At 46.4% G+C, this 20506-nt stretch overlaps 1 protein-coding gene across 3 annotated transcripts in view; it reads right to left on the bottom strand.

The window, feature by feature from the left end:
• The window catches only part of RASAL1 (RAS protein activator like 1), a 162234-nt gene extending 145547 nt beyond the window's left edge, over positions 1-16687 (bottom strand). For all 3 annotated transcript variants that reach the window (XM_040351928.1, XM_040351929.1, XM_040351930.1), the window contains exon 1: positions 16366-16687. In XM_040351928.1, coding sequence (XP_040207862.1) covers positions 16366-16430 — 65 coding nt within the window. In that variant the 5' untranslated portion in view covers positions 16431-16687. The remainder of the gene's footprint in view (positions 1-16365) is intronic.
• Between the last annotated feature and the right edge of the window lie 3819 nt (positions 16688-20506).

Raw genomic sequence — 20506 nt, 5'->3', positions numbered from 1 at the left:
AAAAAAACTTGAAAAGGTGAAGCTGCTGGAATCAACATACAGTGGGGCAAAAAAGTATTTAGTCGGCCACCAATTGTTCAAGTTCTGCCACTTAAAAAGATGAGAGAAGGGCCTGTAATTGTCATCATAGGTATACCTCAACTATGAGAGACAAAATGTTGAAACAAATCCAGACAATCACATTGTCTGATTTGGAAATAATTCCGCACTTTGATGGACTCTGGAATTTTCCAGGCCTCTCACTTTAGAGTAGAGGGACGTTGGAAAACAGAAAACATTGGCGGAGTCGACGGACCCAGGGGGACCATATCAATTAGACTTAATGAGAGCCAGCCAGCTCAACCATTTCCTGAGCACTATACCGCCCCCCGCTACAGCAAACCACACTCTTACGGCGCTGGAGGAGCTGTGCTCGGACTCGGGCACATTGCCGCACGCCCTGTCCATCGTACATACCATACTGATCACGCCGGCGGAGGGGTACCAAATTCTGTGCATTAATAAATGGGAGCGCGACCTACAGTGTACGTTTTCCGGTAAAAGACTAACTATAAAATCCTAACACGCTGGTACAGAACCCCGGCCCTACTTAATAAATTCTTCCCAACAACGTCAGAACTCTGCTGGCAAATGTCAAACAGAGAGAGGCACACTGCTTCACGTCCTCTGGTCGTGCCCGCGCCTGCTGGCCTTTTGGTCAGAGGTCAGGCGAATCTCACAAAAATTTACGGAAGTCCGATCCCTGATGATCCAGCATACTTTCTACTACATGCAAATGATACCCCACCTGAGCCTACAAAAAATCAGTCATTCGCCATCTCCCGGATGCAGCCAAGGCGTGCATCCAGCTCTGCTGGAAGTATCCACATCCACCGTCCGTCGCCATGTGGCTACGGAAGGTGGATGACATTAAAGAGATGGAAGACCTAATTCTCACAAACCAGGATAGGCACGAGTCATACTCCAACACCTGGCAACTATGGAACATCTTTACCTACTCAGGAGGAGGGACAGGCCCTCAGGGGAACCCCTTAAAGTTTCCTGCTGGGAACCACTCTTTGAAGTGGATAGACCTGACTAGCCAAACTGATAGGCCTTGCGACGGGTTAGATAGATACGGAAACCCCTGCTCGCGAACTGCCTCCCCGTACCCCCCCCTCCTTTACCCATGCCCCCCCCCCTGTGCTGTATCCTTTCCACCTACTCCCCTGCTGTCCTTGGGAGCTGTGTGGGGGGTGTATAATAATGAATGAATAGAGAACTCTGCGCTATGGTAATAAAAATATAAATATATTAAAGAAGCTGCTCCCCTAAAGTGGTGTAAAAACAACTTTGGCAATGGGAGCTGCTCGAATTCTCGCTTTTCTTTCTTCTCTCTGGTACTTTCTCTGAAAATTGGAAAAGGGAGGGCGGGTCCGTGGGACCAAGATGATCTACTGCATCCTATAGGTGTGCAGCGGACATGTGATGACAAAAAAGTGGGCCTGTCAAAGATAAGTCTACGACAGGTATGAGGTGTTAACCACCTGGTGCCCACAGTACTTGCCCACACGGGCCTAGCTGAGGTTCCGCTGCGCGCTACGTTAAGTTGAGTGGCGTATATGTTTGGATTGTTATGTATATGTATTTGTAGATCCCATCTTGATTGCAATGTTGTTATGGTCCATGTGGACCCGTTTCCTGTTATGAATAAACAAACAATTAAAAAAAAAATTATATATATATATATTTCATCCATCATAGTAGAATGAGCAACTATAACATGTAAGGGCAACCTAAAAAACTTGTTTACACCAGAAAGTGTGCTTTTTTTTGCTACGCGTTTGAGGACAGCACATTCATTACAATGGGCTATTCTATGCTGAGAAATACACAAAAAATTAGATTTTTACAATTGCACCACACCAAAATTCATGGTACTGCAGTAACATGCACTTTTGGCCAGCGAGATTGCATGCATTTGCTAGACACATGTGGGTGATGAACATAACCTGTGCACATCTGCAAAAGAGCAGTGCATTTTTGTGTGGTATGGAAACACATGCAATTGTGCATACTTTCTTAAAGCGGTTGTAAACCCGCATCAAAACATTTTTTTTTTTCTCCTGCAAGGCAAAAGTCATAATGAGCTAATATGCACCGCATATTAGCTCATTATGAAATACTTACCTCGGAACAAGGTGTGTAGAACTTACCTGGTCCACGCCGAGCGAGATATCATCTTGACTCGGCGTGTCTTCCGGGTATCGCCGCTCCAGCACGGTGATTGGCTGCTGCGGCGATGACGTCACTCCCGCGCATGCGCGCGGGAGATTTAAATTCGGCAAGGTCCGGCAGATGCCGGTCCTTTCGCCGTAGATCCCCCCTGCGCATGTGCCGCTGCAATCAACGGCGCATTGCGAGGGGAATATCTCCTAAACCGTGCAGGTTTAGGAGATATTCTCCTTACCTACAGGTAAGCCTTATTATAGGCTTACCTGTAGGTAAAAGTAAAAAAAGTGGGTTTACAGCCACTTTAAACTGCACCGGTCGTAAAGAAGCTCTTATAAATGGAGACTTAGACTTACCGGTAACGGTATTTCCAGGAAACTTTCAGGACAGCTACTAGAGATGATTGGCTCCGCCCTCTACAGGAAACACAAATCAGATTTATTTAAAAGGCCCCTCCCTTTCCTCTGACCCTCAGTTGTTTAGAAGATCAAGTAAACCTCCACCAAGGCAGAGGAAAAAAACAGAAACATAAAAACACCACCAGTTAAACAAGGTCAACCAGTGAAAAGTAGAATAGGGTGGGAATATAGACACTGTCCTGGAAGGTTCCTGGAAATACCGTTACCGGTAAGTCTAACAGGGGGTTTCCCCCCCCCCCCCTCACCTTCAAGGACAGCTACTTGAGAGGATAAGCAAGATTCTACACCTTAGGGAGGGAGACTGAAGCACTTTCCTACCAAAGGAGAGGTCCTGGCTGGAAAGCATCTGAACTCTATAATGTTTTACAAATGCATGAGAGGAGGAGATGGCAGCTTTAGAAATTTATTCCCATGATGCCCCCACTCTTTCTGTCCATGACGTAGCCATGGATCTCATTGAATGAGCCCTAATTCTAGAGGGAGGGGGTGCGACCTGACGCTTTGTATGCTTCACAAATAGCTTCCCTAATCAACCTAGCAATAGAACCACTGAATAACACCAACAGTTGGGAGGAACTCCTAAAACCACTGGATTTCTCTAGATAAAGAAGACATCTTTTTACATCTAAAAGACTAAACCTTTCCTCCTCCGCATTCTTGGGAGCAATACAGAAACTAGGCAGGACTACATCCTGGGACCTATGAAAGTTTGAAGGATAGAAAGGATCAGGCCTAATCACTACCCTCAGGAAGGGGTCTTTACAGGAAAGAGACTGCAGATCAGAAATCCTTCTCCCTGACGTAATAGCCAAAAGGAAGGAAATCTTCTATTTATTGAAAATATTACAGAATGTACATAACAGTAGCGCTCAATGTGCATGTGGTCATAAAAGATATGCAAAGACCCTAAACACTGAAACAACAATTGAAAATAAAGGCTAACAGAACAATGTTGTCATAAAAGTAAACAGTCCTAAATGGGGAAAGGACTGGCGTGCATCCAGGTCAAATTTTCAACCGCAAACAGGGCCATCACTCCTCGCTATTGGCAATCCCCTCAGAATCCCACCCAAGCTGAATATGAATTGGAATTGGACGCTATCATGTATCCAGAACATTTCTTGGCAAAATAGGATACCCTGGACCAACACACAGCTACCTGGACTGCCTAGACAGTTCTGTTATTAAAAATAATTTTGAAAACATGGTCCTCAAAAATAATTTCTCATTGTAACAGTCACAATGTACTTAAGTGGGGACAAGTGTCCCACCCCTTGCCTCTTGAGTAGTAGCAGAACAGGGTCTCCCAGCACCCAGGGCAAGGTTGCAGAATTGAATCACCTCCCCCACTGTTAATACAGGTCATAGAATGGGTGTACCACCCTATATGTATTCTTTGCCCTCTTGCTTCTCTGCGCCCGGGACAACTTTTCCTCCTGCCCACCCCTTGTCCTGCTCTGCTCCATGCCCCTCTTTCTGTATAGCTTTCCACACTTCCATTTCCTTCTGACAAGCAACCTGATGCTGACACTAGATGACCCCTTGAGACAAATTAGGCAAACCACCAATCATTTACAGGCATACCCTGCTTTAAGTACACTCACTTTACATACACTCGCGAGTAAGGACATACCCGCGAGTGTATGTAAAGTACCGTATAAGTACTGTACAGACATTTTGCAGCCGCAGTAGAAGCAGAGAGCATAGCCCGCCATGTTCCAGTGTGCCCCTGACATCTCCACTACAGCCCCTGAGACCTCAACTACAGCTCTCGACACCCCCACTACAGCCCCTGACCCCCCACTACACCCTAGAAGTGAAAAAAGGAATTGTTTCACTTTAAGTACATTTTTCGTTTTACATACATGCTCTGGTCCCATTGTGTACTTAAAAGTGGGGTATGCCTGTATGTGCTACTGAAAGATATGGAGAACCCATACCATGCTACTATTAAAAGGATAAGTTCACCTTTCATTATATGTTACACCCATATTCAGGTAACAACATGAATTGCACCAGTCCCCGCACCTCCGGCTCTCCCACTGTGACATAACGCAGGCATGTGGAGCTCCGCCCAACCAGCAGTGTCACTCATTCACAGTGCTCTGTAAATGGAAAAACTACAAGGGTCGGCAGCCTTTGCAGCTGCTGGCTTGTAGTATTGAACTACCATGGCACTGTGAGCACTGTCGTAGTTTATTCATTCTTCCTGTCAGCATGTATCAGCTTCCTCATACAAGGAAGCCAATACAATGACAGATCTGTAGGAGACCTGAATGGCCATTAGTAGTGAAACAGTTCAAACCAATCTACATGGCGTGTTCAAATGTAACTTCAGGTGACATCTATTGATACAATGATGGTGTTATCGCATGCACATTTGACGGATCTTTGAACAATTTTCTAACTGTGTATGGTCAATATGAGTCGTGAAAAAATGGTACTACATCGCTACTACTAATAAAATTCACAAGAGAAAAAAAAACACACAGCAAAAATACCCAAATGATAAAGCTGCAAACACAGGGCGGTGTACAAACCAATATAGAGTTAAAACATAAGGTGCTGCGCTGATACCAACAATTGCTAATGTGAATACAAATAGTGCTAAATGATACCTCGTACACAACCTTCTCAGGAGGTATCAATATATGCAAATAAATGCATGCAAATGAAAAAATTTGCAAATAGGCAGATATGTGCAAATAACAATTAAATATCTATCCAATAGGATGGAACAGTGTCCCTCCTAGCTCAACCTTGTGCAAGTGCTAACAAAACCAAAAAATAATAACCAAAAATTATTGGCACACTAAATCATGGAAGTCCTAAATCAGCATATGGACAATGCACACACAGACAGGTTGAATTGACCGAAGGGATCAGTCCCAGTGACTAAGTCACGTGCCTAGTGACGTAACACGTGGGGGAGGAGCCTAGTGACGCGATCGACGGGAGATCCGTCCGAATAAGGAGATCGCAACGCTGAGCGGCTTATTCAAACATTGCCTTGCTGAATGCTGTGATTGATCGGGGGGTTTCCTGCCAAATCTGGATGGGTGAATGGATGATCACTTGTTGCATCACATCATAGTACCATCAAGTTAATCTGGGACTGATCCCTTCAGTCAATTCAACCTGTCTGTGTGTGCATTGTCCATATGCTGATTTAGGACTTCCATGATTTAGTGTGCCAATAATTTTTGGTTATTATTTTTTGGTTTTGTTAGCACTTGCACAAGGTTGAGCTAGGAGGGACGCTGTTCCATCCTATTGGTTAGATATTTAATTGTTATTTGCACATATCAATATGAGTCGTGTTGCTCTGTCATGTAAATAGACAAGTTGAAAACAAATCCTAAAAAGCAAATTCATTTTCATATGGAAAAAGAGCAGAGACCCAGGGGAAATACTCACTTTTAAATGTTGAGCTCCCTAAATTGTGCAAGAGTGCTTTGGTTTCCTCCCTTGATTAAAAAAAAAACACAGGTATACATACACACACACACACACACACACAACTGGAAAGTTCTGGTGTGTGTACTGTGGTAGAGAGTGTAAAAATACGCCAACATTAAGTAAATAAAGTAACATTTTGTTTGATGATACTTTGATGCCATTTGTATTGCTTCTTCCAGGATTAGCAAATACCACCTGTGTAGAAACAGTGTGGCAGTGCGTCTACATTGTAACCCTTCATGAACTTTCCCCCGATTTCCCAGCTTCTCTCTGTAGTGTCATTTGATTTCCATATACAGCATAATACATGCACTCTGATAAGGGTTTCCTTCATAATTACACGTGGGATAATGTACCCCATACTGTAAATTCTATGGATATTAAAAATGGCCAAGGAATTTACACAGCTCAGAAATGCCTAGGCTGCAGTTCATTATAGAGGTCAAAGAACACCAAGGTGAGTGGCGATTCCCCCCAAAGTGAACCTGTGAGGATAGAAATGTGACCTGACGCTTCTATTGTGTTTGTAAAAGGTCAGACTTCCAGACTATGGTCCTGATACTCACATCACTATCTACCGAGTCAGCGGCGTAACTAGATGGGCCCCCCTACCCCACTTCCATCCAAGCCTGGGCTTCCAATTTTGGGGGGGTGTCCATGGACATCCTCCCAAAACCATGCTTCCCACATGCCCCCTGGGACGTGCATCCAGCGCAATCATGATGGCCCTTTACCATGTGATCAGCTGATCACATGTAAACAGACTTGCCGGTTATCCGCAGCCCTTTCCTCTCACACTGTGTCTGTGTTAGGAAAGGACTGACGTTAACTGTCAGTAAATGGTTTACACTGATAATCAGTGCCCCAATCATCAGTGCCATCTATCAGTGCTCATCAATGCTGCCTATCAGTTCTCATCAATACCGCCTACAAGTGTTACCCATCAGTGCTTATTAATGCCGGCTATTAGTGGCCATCAATTTTGCCTATCAGCACCACCTATCAGTGCACATTAATGCAGCCTAAAAGCATCCATCAGTGCCATCTATCAGTACTCTTCAATGCTGCCCATTAATACTGTCTAAATTCTGCCTATTAGTGTTCATCAGTGCAGCCTATGAGTTCTGTCTATCAGTGCTCATAAATGTCTATCAGTGCCACCCATCAGTGCCTCTTATCAGTGCTGCCTATCAGTGCTCATCAATACGGCCTGTACCCATTAGTGCCTCCTATCAGTGCCCATAAATGCCTCCTATCAGTGCCTGTCATCAGTGCCTTTCATCAGTGAATCCTAACAGTGCCCATCAGTGTCTTCTATCAGTACTCATCGGTGAATCCTATCAGTGCATCCTATCGGTGCCTCCTATTAGTGCCCATCAGTGAATCCTATCAGTGCCGTCTGCCTTCTCAGGACAGCACGGCTCTGAGCAGAGAGCGTGTCTCTCATGGAACAGCAGCAAAGAGACACCAGCATTGATTTTTCTATCTCCCCCTCCACCCATCCTTTCTTGCACGGGATGACAGAGAACACAGCCGATCTGCCCCTCTTCTCCCCCTCCCCTCTCATGTGTGTGCTCTGCGGGTAGTAAAATGTTGAATCTAACAAACTCACATTTCCCACGGAGCACACAATGTAAAGGGGAGGGGGGAGAAGGGGAAACAGATCAGCTGTGTCCTCTGTATCTCTATCAGTGCCCATCAGTGAATCCTATCAGTGCCATCTATCGGACCAAAAGAAAAAAAAAACAGCTGATGGAATTCAGGTGCACAGCGTCCGAAAAGGGGTCGAACACCTGAATAGGGGGTGGCTACAGCCGCCACAGATAGATTCATGCTATGCATGAATCTATCTGTTTTACATACAGGGGGGTGGTGTGACAGAGGGGGCGGCGCCCCCTTAATGGATGGGCTGCCCCTGGTAGAAGTTCTGTTAACTACTTGCCGACCGGCCACCGTCGTTATACGTCATCACTTTAAAGATGAATATCTCGGTAACGGCAGCAGCTGCTGCCACAATCGAGATATTCATCTCTTCAGTGGGCGGTCCGGTACACGATAACGGCGGTCTCCGCGGCGGATTCGCCGCGAGATTGCCGTTATCGGTGGCGGGAGAGGGCCCCCCCCCCTCCCGCCGCTCTCCCGCGCCCTCCGCCGCTTACCGTAGCCGTCGGTAGCGGCGGAGGCGATCGGGACTGTTCGGCAGCTGAGCGGGGTTACGAGTGAAGGAAAAATCTCCTTCACCCGTCCCCATAGCTCTGCTGGGCGGAAGTGACGTCAAAACGTCAGTCCCGCCCAGCCTCTTAAAGCAACATTTTTTTTGTCATTTGAAAAAATGACATTTCCAAATTTTTTTTATTTTTTTTGCATTTAAGCCTAAATATGAGATCTGAGGTCTTTTTGACCCCAGATCTCATATTTAAGAGGACCTGTCATGCTTTTTTCTATTACAAGGGATGTTTACATTCCTTGTAATAGGAATAAAAGTGATAATTTTTTTTATTTTTTTATTTCAGTGTTAAAAATTGTAAAATAAATAAAAATAAATGCGAAAACCCCCAAAAAAATTTTTTAAAGCGCCCCGTCCCGACGAGCTCGCGCGTAGAAGCGAACGTATACTCGAGTAGCGCCCGCATATGAAAACGGTGTTCAAACCACACAAGTGAGGTATCGCCGCGATCGTTAGAGCGAGAGCAATAATTATAGCCCTAGACCTACTCTGTAACTCAAAAAATGCAACCTGTAGAATTTTTTAAACGTCGCCTATCGAGATTTTTAAGGGTAAAAGTTTGACGCCATGCCACGAGCGGGCGCAATTTTTAAGCGTGACATGTTGGGTATCATTTTACTCGGCATAACATTATCTTTCACAATATATAAAAAAATTGGGCCAAATTTATTGTTGTCTTCTTTTTTAATTTAAAAAAGTGAATTTTTTCCAAAAAAAAGTGAGCTTGTAAGACCGCTGCGCAAATACGGTGTGACAAAAAGTATTGCAATGACTGCCATTTTATTCTCTAGGGTGTTAGAAAAAAATATATAATGTTTGGGGGTTTTAAGTAATTTTCTAGCAAAAAAAAATGTTTTAGTCTCGTAAACACCGAATCTGAAAAACAGGCCCGGGGCTAAAGTGGTTAAAGTGGTTGTAAACCTCAGACATGAAATATGAGCAAAGCATATCCCACAATATTGTGTACTTGTCTCAATTAAGAGCACTAAGGGGGTTATTTATGAAAGGTAATTGTGGCACCGGAGGGGAGAGGAAAAAAGATAAAAAAAGATAAAAAAAAATATTAAAAAAAATATATATATATTTAACTGGAAGTGGCATCATGACATCGCTCTGGTCCTCCAAGACCTTAAAGGCGATCAGAGACGATCTGGTCTCTGACCACCTCTATGGCCAGCTGCGTGCCCCATTGGATCGTTTTTTGGGTGCTCCGGTAAAATCAGTAAGCCAGAGAAACAACGGAAAACAGCCGGGTGTTAGGACCCCTCCCCCTGCTTCTCAAATCGATCCAGCGGCTAATTAGCTGCTCTGACCTCTTTCATGAGAGCAACAGTTGCCGGCTAAAATAAAAATACTGGGATTATGGCCGATAGCTTCATATATACGTATTGCGGTCGGCAAGTGCTTAAAAATATGAGATTAGGTTTAGATCTACTTTAACCACTTGCCGCCCACCAATGACATATTGACGTCGGCAAAGTGGTTGTAGAAACCTGACTGGACGTCATATGACGTCCTCAGGATTCTGGGGCGCGCATCGCGGTGATCGTTGTTGCAGGGTGTCAGTCTGACACCCTGCAACACCGATCAAGGTAAAGAGTCTCTCACGGATGATCACGATGTTAATAGGAAAAGCCGGTAATCGGCTTTTCCTCACTCGCGTCTGTCAGACGCGAGTAGAGGAGAGCCGATCGGCTGCTCCTGTGACAGGGGGGGTTTGTGCTGATCGATCATCAGCACAGCCCCCCTCGAGGATGCCCACTGGACCACCAGGGATGGCCATATAGACCACCAGAAATAAAAAAAAATAAAAAAAAAGGATGCCACCCTAGACCACCAGGGATGAGGAGGACACAAAAAATGGATGCCAATCAGTGCCGCAATGGATGCCAACCAGTGCCCACAATGGGCATCACTGATTGGCAGGCATTGTTTGGCACTGATTGGCATCCATTAGTACAACACATACAATAGTGCCCCTCTATGCCTATCCGTGCCACCTATCAGTGCCCATCTATGCCGCCTATCCGTGCCCATCCGTGCTGCCTATCCGTGCCCATCCATGCCACCTATCCGTGCCCATCCATGCCACCTATCCGTGCCGCCTATCAGTGCCCATCCGTGCAGCCCATCAGTGCCGCATATTAGTGCCCATCAATGCCACCACATCGATGCCAATCAGTGCCGCCTTATCAGTGCCCGTCAGTGCAGTACCATCAGTGCCCATCAGTGAAGGAGAAAACGTACTTATTTACAATGTTTTATAACAGAAACAAAAAAAACAATTTTTTTCTAAATTTTCTGTCTTTTTTTTTTTTGCAGAAAATAAATATCCCAGAGGTGATCAAATACCAACAAAAGAAAGCTCTATTTGTGGGTACAAAATGATAAAAATTTTGTTTGGGTACAGTGTAGCATGACCGCGCAATTTTCATTCAAAGTGCAACAGCGATGAAAGCTAAAAATTGGTCTGGGCGGGAAGGTGTATAAGTGCCCTGTATGGAAGTGGTTAAATGAGGAAAATAATGACGTTAGGAGCTCAAGCATTACAGAAATGGGTGAATACAGATCATTTAAAGGGATTTAAAACCCCAAAAACAACATCATATTTTGCAGTTTAGCAGTCCTTACATGTGGTGGCTACATTCGTTTTTTTTTTTTCCTTTAATCTCACCTGGTGCTCTCACATGTAAAACTGGTCATACACTGATCAAAATTTGGCTGCTCCAGAAGGAAATGAACGCATTTAATTTAGTGTGTGGGCTCTCCTGCTTGAAAGAAGTCAAAGGAACATACTGGAACATTTTCCTTCAATCAGCAGCCGCAGCCGCTTATCAGTGTATTCTGAAAGATGTGGGTGCTGCTGTCAGAATGCAATGCCCTGGCGGGGGTGGGAAGATTCCTCCATCCACCACCTTGGAAGAATGTGTTATAAAGCAATGGAAGAATGTTATAAAGCATATGGGATGGCCACACATAGCATGCCTCTGATGAAGCGCAGTTTAGAGTGAAATGCGTTGAACATTTGTTCCCGCCTCCTGCGACTGTGCGGTTTGTGGATTTTACTGCAATAAAGTTTTCTATTTGGATTTCTGATCCCATTGTGTGGCCATCCCACGTGCTTTACAGTGCTTCTTGGTTATAAGCCAGGCCTACACCTAGTTTTTCTGGGTGTTGGGTACCTACCTAGAGTGGTGCATCTATACATTGGACTTTCTGGAAGAATGTGTTCGTTCTTTTTAATTCAGCTAGTAGGCTGAGAAAACGAACCATGTATATCTAACTTTAGTCAACTTCTTTAAACAAACCAGGTTGTCCAGCAAAAATAGGATTTTTTTCTCATACTTACCTGTAAAATCCTTTTCTTTGAGTACATCATGGGACACAGAGTCAGGCTAATATTCATTACCTGCTGGGTTATACTTCATCTCCAGATGAATGGACACTGGTAGACCAAAGGTCTTTAGACAGGAAGTGATCCCCTTCCATACAGGAAGTACTTCAGTTTTGTAGCAAGCACTTAAACCCTTAAAAAGAGGGGAGGGAACGCTGTGTCCCATGATGTACTCAAAGAAAAGGATTTTACAAGCAAGTATGAAAAAAAATATATATATTTTCTTTTTCATACATCATGGGACACAGAGTTAGACTAATATTCATTACCTATTGGGACATCCCAGCGCAATAGCCTTGAGGGGAGGGAGACACCCTGCCAAACAATAGCCAATAGACTTTATACGGCAGCCTGCAGTACAGTGTGGCCGAAAGCCGAATCCTCAGCTCCTCGAACATCCACTTGATAACATTTAATGAATGTATGCACTGAAGACCAGGTAACAGCCTTACAAATCTGAGCCACAGATACCTGATTGCGAAAAGCCCAGGAGGTTCCTACACCCCTAGTATAATGAGCTCTCACCCTAAAGGGAGGAGCTTTACATTTCAGACCATAGGCCTGAATGACCAATTGAAGCTTTGGAAGCTGCCTGCCCCTTCTTGGGCCCGTTTGGTAAAACAAAAAAGGAGTCTGATCCTCGGATCTCCGCAGATCTAGACAAATAAACCTTGACTGCCCGGACAACGTCCAAGGAACGCAGTCTCTCTTCGGCCGAACGAGGCTGAGAGAAAAAAGAGAAAAAAATAAGGCAAAATAACGTCCTGATTTAAATGAAAGGCCGACACTACTTTTGGCAAAAAGGATGGAACAGGTCGTAACACGACTCTGTCGTAGTGAAGGATCAAGTATGGTTCCCTGCATTAAAGGGGCCGCCAACGCCGACACACTTCTAACCGAGATGATAGCCATGAGGAAGACTAGCTTGCATGACAGCAAGTCTAATGGAATTTCCTTGATAGATTCAAATGGTTGTTACTGTAACACAGACCCACTTGTAAAAAACTGAAGCACTTCCTGTATGGGAGGGGTCATATAGGGGATCACTTCCTGTCTAAAGACCTTTGGTCTACCAGTGTCCATTCACCTGGAGATAAAGTATAGCCCAGCAGGAAATTAAGCGTTGCTTAACGACTGTGTCCCATGATGTATGAAAAAAATGTGACAGAGGGTTGAGACAAGCTATTTATCACCGACAGGGGTGCTTGTAATGATAAGCTTTTATGCAACACCTTTACCCAAAAAGGGAGACAAAAATAACATTGCTGTAACTGCTTAGAGAGGAACTTCAACCTTAAACCCCGGTTGCGACTTGTCATGTAATTTTAAACTGTCAAATTGCATGACAAGTCGCACTCCATTTGTGCCTATGGAACCATTCAAATCAATGCAACTCCAACTTGCACCGATTTCTAAAAAGTTCCAGGACTATTTTTGGCAATTTCATGTGCGACTTGCATAGACACCTGTGTATGACATCGCACTGAAGTAGCGCGATTTCGAAGCCACATTCGGTGTGAATCGGAGCTTAGGTTGGGTTCACATATATGCGGTGCGGGACATCGCATAAGATTTACACAGGCATCGCACTGCATTCCTGTGCACATAACATGCAATCTCTGTGCAGTGCAATTTGAGCTATTCATTTGCATGGCTCAAATTGCACCACATCCGCACAAAAAAGGTGCAGGACCCTTTATTTTTTCTGCGCACTGGAATCAGATCGTATGGGTGCTCCCGCTCAATTCTGTCAAGCACACTGCATTTTACAAACTGTTTTGGGGTCGTTAACTTAGCATTGACCCCCGTTGCTGGTTCTTCCCACTGTTGCAGGCCCCCCGACACCGCCATCTTGGATTTTGGAGGTGGTTGACTTTCTGGGAAATCACAGCCACCTCCTGCAGCGCTGTGGGACTGGAGCCTCATGTGAAGTGGCCCAGAACATCATTCTAGCCTAGGTGAGAACTGAGGGAGTGTGTACCTGTCAACAAAGATACTTGCTCCACATGTAAACATAAATAAAGTGGTGGGAGGTAGGATTGGGGTAGATGTGGGAATAGCAACATTTTAACTTTTGAGTAAAGGTCCACTTAAAGTGTTAAAGTGATAGTAAACTGCTGTTTTTTTGTTTGTTTTTTAATTCTACAAAGCAATGCCATAATGTGCTAGTATGCATCCTATTGCATACTATTTGTATATAGTCAGAGGTGACCCCTCTCCAGTCAGTGAAGACCCCCCTCCACTCAGTGGTGAGTGACCCCCTCTCTACTCAGTGGTGAGTGACCCCCTCTCCACTCAGTGAAGACCCCCCCTCTCTACTCAGTGGTGAGTGACCCCCTCTCCACTCAGTGAAGACTCCACTCAGTGGTGAGTGACCCCCTCTCTACTCAGTGGTGAGTGACCCCCTCTCTACTCAGTAAAGACCCCCCCCCCATCTCCAGTCAGAGAAAAAAAAACATCTCCAGTCAGTGGTGACCCCTCATCTCCAGTCAGTGGTGACCCCCCTCTCCACTCAGTGAAGACCCCCTCTCCACTCAGTGAAGACCCCCTCTCCACTCAGTGAAGACCCCCTCTCCACTCAGTGAAGACTCCACTCAGTGGTGAGTGACCCCCTCTCTACTCAGTGGTGAGTGACCCCCTCTCCACTCAGTGAAGACCCCCCCTCTCTACTCAGTGGTGAGTGACCCCCTCTCCACTCAGTGAAGACTCCACTCAGTGGTGAGTGACCCCCTCTCTACTCAGTGGTGAGTGACCCCCTCTCCACTCAGTGAAGACCCCCCCCCTCTACTCAGTGGTGAGTGCCCCCCTCTCCACTCAGTGAAGACTCCACTCAGTGGTGAGTGACCCCCTCTCTACTCAGTGGTGAGTGACCCCCTCTCTACTCAGTGGTGAGTGACCCCCTCTCTACTCAGTAAAGACCCCCCCCCCATCTCCAGTCAGAGAAAAAAAAACATCTCCAGTCAGTGGTGACCCCTCATCTCCAGTCAGTGGTGACCCCTCATCTCCAGTCAGTGGTGACCCCTCATCTCCAGTCAGTGGTGACCCCCCTCATCTCCAGTCAGTGGTGACCCCCCTCATCTCCAGTCAGTGGTGACCCCCCTCATCTCCAGTCAGTGGTGACCCCCCTCATCTCCAGTCAGTGGTGACCCCCCTCATCTCCAGTCAGTGAAGACCCCCTCTCCACTCAGTGAAGACCCCCTCTCCACTCAGTGAAGACCCCCTCTCCACTCAGTGAAGACCCCCTCTCCACTCAGTGAAGACTCCACTCAGTGGTGAGTGACCCCCTCTCTACTCAGTGGTGAGTGACCCCCTCTCCACTCAGGGAAGCCCCCCCCTCTCTACTCAGTGGTGAGTGACCCCCTCTCCACTCAGTGAAGACTCCACTCAGTGGTGAGTGACCCCCTCTCTACTCAGTGGTGAGTGACCCCCTCTCCACTCAGTGAAGACCCCCCCTCTCTACTCAGTGGTGAGTGACCCCCTCTCCACTCAGTGAAGACTCCACTCAGTGGTGAGTGACCCCCTCTCTACTCAGTGGTGAGTGACCCCCTCTCTACTCAGTGGTGAGTGACCCCCTCTCTACTCAGTAAAGACCCCCCCCCCATCTCCAGTCAGAGAAAAAAAAACATCTCCAGTCAGTGGTGACCCCTCATCTCCAGTCAGTGGTGACCCCTCATCTCCAGTCAGTGGTGACCCCTCATCTCCAGTCAGTGGTGACCCCCCTCATCTCCAGTCAGTGGTGACCCCCCTCATCTCCAGTCAGTGGTGACCCCCCTCATCTCCAGTCAGTGGTGACCCCCCTCATCTCCAGTCAGTGGTGACCCCCCTCTCCACTCAGTGAAGACCCCCTCTCCACTCAGTGAAGACCCCCTCTCCACTCAGTGAAGACCCCCTCTCCACTCAGTGAAGACTCCACTCAGTGGTGAGTGACCCCCTCTCTACTCAGTGGTGAGTGACCCCCTCTCTACTCAGTAAAACCCCCCCCCCCACCATCTCCAGTCAGAGAAAAAAAAACATCTCCAGTCAGTAGTGGTGACCCCTCATCTCCAGTCAGTAGTGGTGACCCCTCATCTCCAGTCAGTAGTGGTGACCCCTCATCTCCAGTCAGTAGTGGTGACCCCTCATCTCCAGTCAGTAGTGGTGACCCCTCATCTCCAGTCAGTAGTGGTGACCCCTCATCTCCAGTCAGTAGTGGTGACCCCTCATCTCCAGTCAGTAGTGGTGACCCCTCATCTCCAGTCAGTAGTGGTGACCCCTCATCTCCAGTCAGTGGTGGTGACCCCTCATCTCCAGTCAGTGGTGACCCCCTATCTCCAGTCAGTGGTGACCCCTCATCTCCAGTCAGTGGTGACCCCTCATCTCCAGTCAGTGGTGACCCCTCATCTCCAGTCAGTGGTGACCCCTCATCTCCAGTCAGTGGTGACCCCTCATCTCCAGTCAGTGGTGACCCCTCATCTCCAGTCAGTGGTGACCCCTATCTCCAGTCAGTGGTGGTGACCCCTATCTCCAGTCAGTGGTGACCCCCTCTCTAGTCAGTAGTGACCCCTCTCCAGTCAGTGGTGGTGACCCCTATCTCCAGTCAGTGGTGACCCCCTCTCCAGTCAGTGGTGACCCCTCTCCAGTCAGTCAGGTGTAATATGTGAAAGGAAAGGACTTACACATCCTTAGCGGGCAGGTTCTTCCCCTCCACCAGCCTGAAATAGAGAGCGGTGTTCCTGGCCATGGTGCACGGTGTACTCAGCGGGTTCTACACATGACTACCAGTCCGCAGCTCTCCGTCATACTTCTATACGGTGTGTACGGTCTTCCTATAGCCCCGGGCTGGGCTCAGCACCATCGCTCTATACCGTATCTCTATCTCCCGCACACACACTATCTATCTATCTATCCACAGGTAGTCAGCGCCGATGTGAGCACTGGTGGCTGTGTGCTGACTCTGCCTCCGATGTGTGGTGACAAGGAGAACTGCAGGAGGGAGGAGGGAAGGCTCGGCCCCCTGCAGGTAGTCTTGTGTGAGGAGGACGAGCCGCTGGTTACCTGTGTACAACTCCGCACGACTCTCCTCACAGAAACAAGCGCCCTGCTGAGACAATGGCACCGAGCTCACAGTCATCCTTCTATTAATCCGGGGCTGGAGGAGCGCTAAGCCTTCTATCACTTCTAGGAACACACCTCTGTGTGGGGGAAGACCTACACAGGGGATTCCCTCCTCACTGCAAGCCAGGCTGACAGTTGTCTTATCAGATAAAGGTTTAGGGTCACGTCACCTTATCCCCCCCACTATGTACAGTGCCTTGGGAAAAGTATTCATACCCCTTGGAATTTTCCACATTTTGTCATGTTACAGCCAAAAACATAAATGTATTTTATTGGAATTGTATGTGATAGACCAACACAAGGTGGCACATAATTGTGAAGTGGAAGGAAAATAATAAATGGTTTTCAATATTTTTAACAAAAAAATATGTGAAAAGTGTGGCGTGCATTTGTATTCGCCCCCCCCCCCCCCCCCCCTTTACACTGATAGCCCTAACTGAGGCCGGGTTTACACTATTCCGAATTGGATGGGGTTTCTTCGCATCCAATTCGCATAGAAGGGGATTTTGACCGGCTCTCTATGGAAGCGGTTCACATATCTCCGGTGCGGATTTGCACAGGAGCCCTGTGTGTCTTTTGGTCCGTTTCCCAATTCAGCCAAAAATTCAGGCTGAAATCGGACCTGAAATGTTGAATGGAGACACACCGGACCCCCTGCTCTGAGCCACATGCGAAGATAGTGTGAACCCAAGAGATTCATGGAAACTCTGGAGGAACTGCAGAGATCCACATCTCAGGGGGGAGAATCTGTCCACAGGACAACTATTATTTGTCATTCACAAATCTGGCCTTTATGAAAGAGTGGCAAGAAGAAAGCCATTGTTGAAAGAAAGCCATAAGAAGTCCCATTTGCAGTTTGTGAGAAGCCATGTGGGGGACACAGCAAACATGTGGAAGAAGGAGCTCTGGTCAGATGAAACCAAAATTGAAACTTTTGCCCTAAAAGAAAACACGGAACACTAACATTGCACATCACCAGGGCTGGTGCAAGGATTTTTGTCACCCTAGGCGAAACCTCATTTTGCTACCCCCCTTGGCTCCACCCCCTTTGCCCATCCCAAGTATATCCCACATTTTTAATGAAGCGCCCATCACAGGCAGCCTTACCAGTGCCCATCACATGCAGCCTCACCAGCGCCCATCACATGCAGCCTCACCAGCGCCCATCAAATGCAAAGTACTGACTGAAAACAAATGTACACACCACACTTTTCACTCAATAATTTTATTTGTAAAAAATAAATTTATCATTTTCCTTCCACTTCACAATTATGTGTCACTTTGTGTTGGTCTATCACATAAAATCCCAATAAAATACCTTTTACGTTTTTGGTTGTAACATGACAAAATGTGGAAGATTTCAAGGGGTATGAATACTTTTTCAAGGCACTGTATGTACAACGTCATGTGTGCACACCTCAAAACATTCTGACATAGGAACGAGAGACACCTATTAGCGCTTAGGGTTCAAGTCACTAAGTCAGATCGCATGTGCTGTTTGGGTCACTTGACATATTTTTACCAAATATCCCATGTGATACTAAAGTCAATTCACTATCCCTTACTATGCGGTAAAGCAAAAACACTCAGTAAATAACGCATAAAACAGCGTTAAAGTAAATTCACTAAAGGAAATAAATAAGTAATAGTCCAGGCTTTGCCAAATTTAAGGAATGTATGAACTTTCAGCTGGTTGTTAAGGAGCTGGCACCTGTCGATGTCTTTAACAACTAGGCAATAGTTGGTTGTAAAGAAGCCGGCACCTGCCAGCAACCTCAACTGCTTGCGGACCACCCACTGTACATTTACTGCAGCAGGGCGTGCGCTTTGTGCCAGATCACGTACCTAGAACATGAGCTGACACTTCCGAGCCTGGGCTGGGCGGGCACACTGCCAGCGCCCTGCTCCCACTGTGATAACACAATGTCCGCCACAGGGCCGGCCCTACAATGGGACCGGGTGGTACCATGGGTACCAGGCAGCACTTTTAGGGGGGCAGCATACTGAAGCCCGCCAGCCAGCCCGTTCCGCCCGCTCCGCTGCATGAGAGGCGCACGGCGCCGGGCTGCCTGTGAGGACACTCACAGAGGGGGGGAGCAGTCAGCAAGTGAGCGGGCAGGCGCCACTGCCTGTGAGGAGCCCGGCACCGCTGCTGTTAGTGGCGACAGGAGCGGGTGGGCCAAACATTCATATATACATGTATAGAGCCATGACACGTCCTTTTACACTCCTATACACAGGGCTTTTTTTCAGGGGGAACTTGGGGGAACTCAGTTCCACCACCTCTGGCTCAGACCCTTTGGTGCCTGATCACCACAATCACTTGTAAACACAGATTCTGGTTTCTGTGTTTACAAGTGACAGCACTGCACTCTGTATGTAAACCCCCTGAACTCTGCACTCTGTATGTAATGCAATCCCGGTATTTAATGCCCCTTTAAGACCCTTCTACTGTTTGTGAAATCTGAACGGGGTCGTGGTTGAGTGGTTGAGTTCCTGCACCTATTTTCTGAGAAAAAAAGCTCTGCCTATACACATGCATAGAGCCCTGACAGGTCCTTTTATACTCCTTTATACATGTATAGAGCCATGACAGGTCCTCTTTATACTCCTTTATACAAGTATAGAGCCATGACAGGTCCTCTTTATACTCCTTTATACAAGTATAGAGCCATGACAGGTCCTCTTTATACTCCTTTATACATGTATAGAGCCATGACAGGTCCTCTTTATACTCCTTTATACATGTATAGAGCCATGACAGGTTCCCTTTAGTTATCATGATATAAAATAATGAATGTGGGGGCCTTTTGGGGGGGGCAGCATTTCATTCTTGGTCCCAGGCAGCACAATGTCTTGGGCCGGCACTGGTCCGCCAGCCCTGCCGATTACACAGGACACAGGTACAAGGTAGATTATCGTTCTTTCAGAAGGAAGGTATTTAACCTGTGTTCCTGCAAAGCAAAGCAGGAACACGGATCTTTGCTTTCCCTTTGTCAAATCACCTCCCCCACAGAGAGAAAGCACCGGCTAAGCACACAGTTAACCCTTTGAGAACCCCTGATGTTAACCCCTTCCCAGCCAGTGTCATTAGTACACGGACAGTGCATATTTTTAGCACTGATCACTGTATTAGTGTCACTGGTCCCCAAAAAGTGTCAGTGTCCGATTTGTCTGGCGCAATATCACAGTCACGCTATAAGTCGATGATCACCGCAATTACTAGTAAAAAAAATAATAAACAAAATATCCCATAGCTTGCAGACGCTATAATTTTTTCGCAAACCAATCAATATACGCTTATTGGGATTTTTTACCAAAAATGTGTAGCAGAATACATACTGGCCTAAATGAATTAAGAAATTCGATTTTTTTTACTGGGTATGTTTCTATAGCAGACAATAAAAAATAATAGTTTTTTTCAAAATTGTCAGTGTCTTTTTGTTTATAGCGCAAAAAATAAAAACCACAATGGTGATCAAATACCACCAAAAGAAAGCTCTATTTGTGGGAAAAAAAGACATACATTTTGTTTGGGTATAGTGTCGCATGACCGCGCAATTGTCAGTTAAAGTAATGCAGTGCCGTATCACAAAAAATGGCCTGGTCAAGAGGGGTAAATCTTCCAGAGGTCAAGTGGTTAACAACCAGTTAATAGTTGGTTGTTAAAGAGCCAGCACCCACTGTGTCCTTAACAACCGT

This window comes from Rana temporaria, chromosome 1 (assembly GCF_905171775.1).
Source record: "Rana temporaria chromosome 1, aRanTem1.1, whole genome shotgun sequence".
Lineage (NCBI taxonomy): Eukaryota > Metazoa > Chordata > Amphibia > Anura > Ranidae > Rana > Rana temporaria.
Note: the sequence above shows the minus strand (reverse complement) of the source record. Positions and strands in the feature narration are given on the sequence as shown.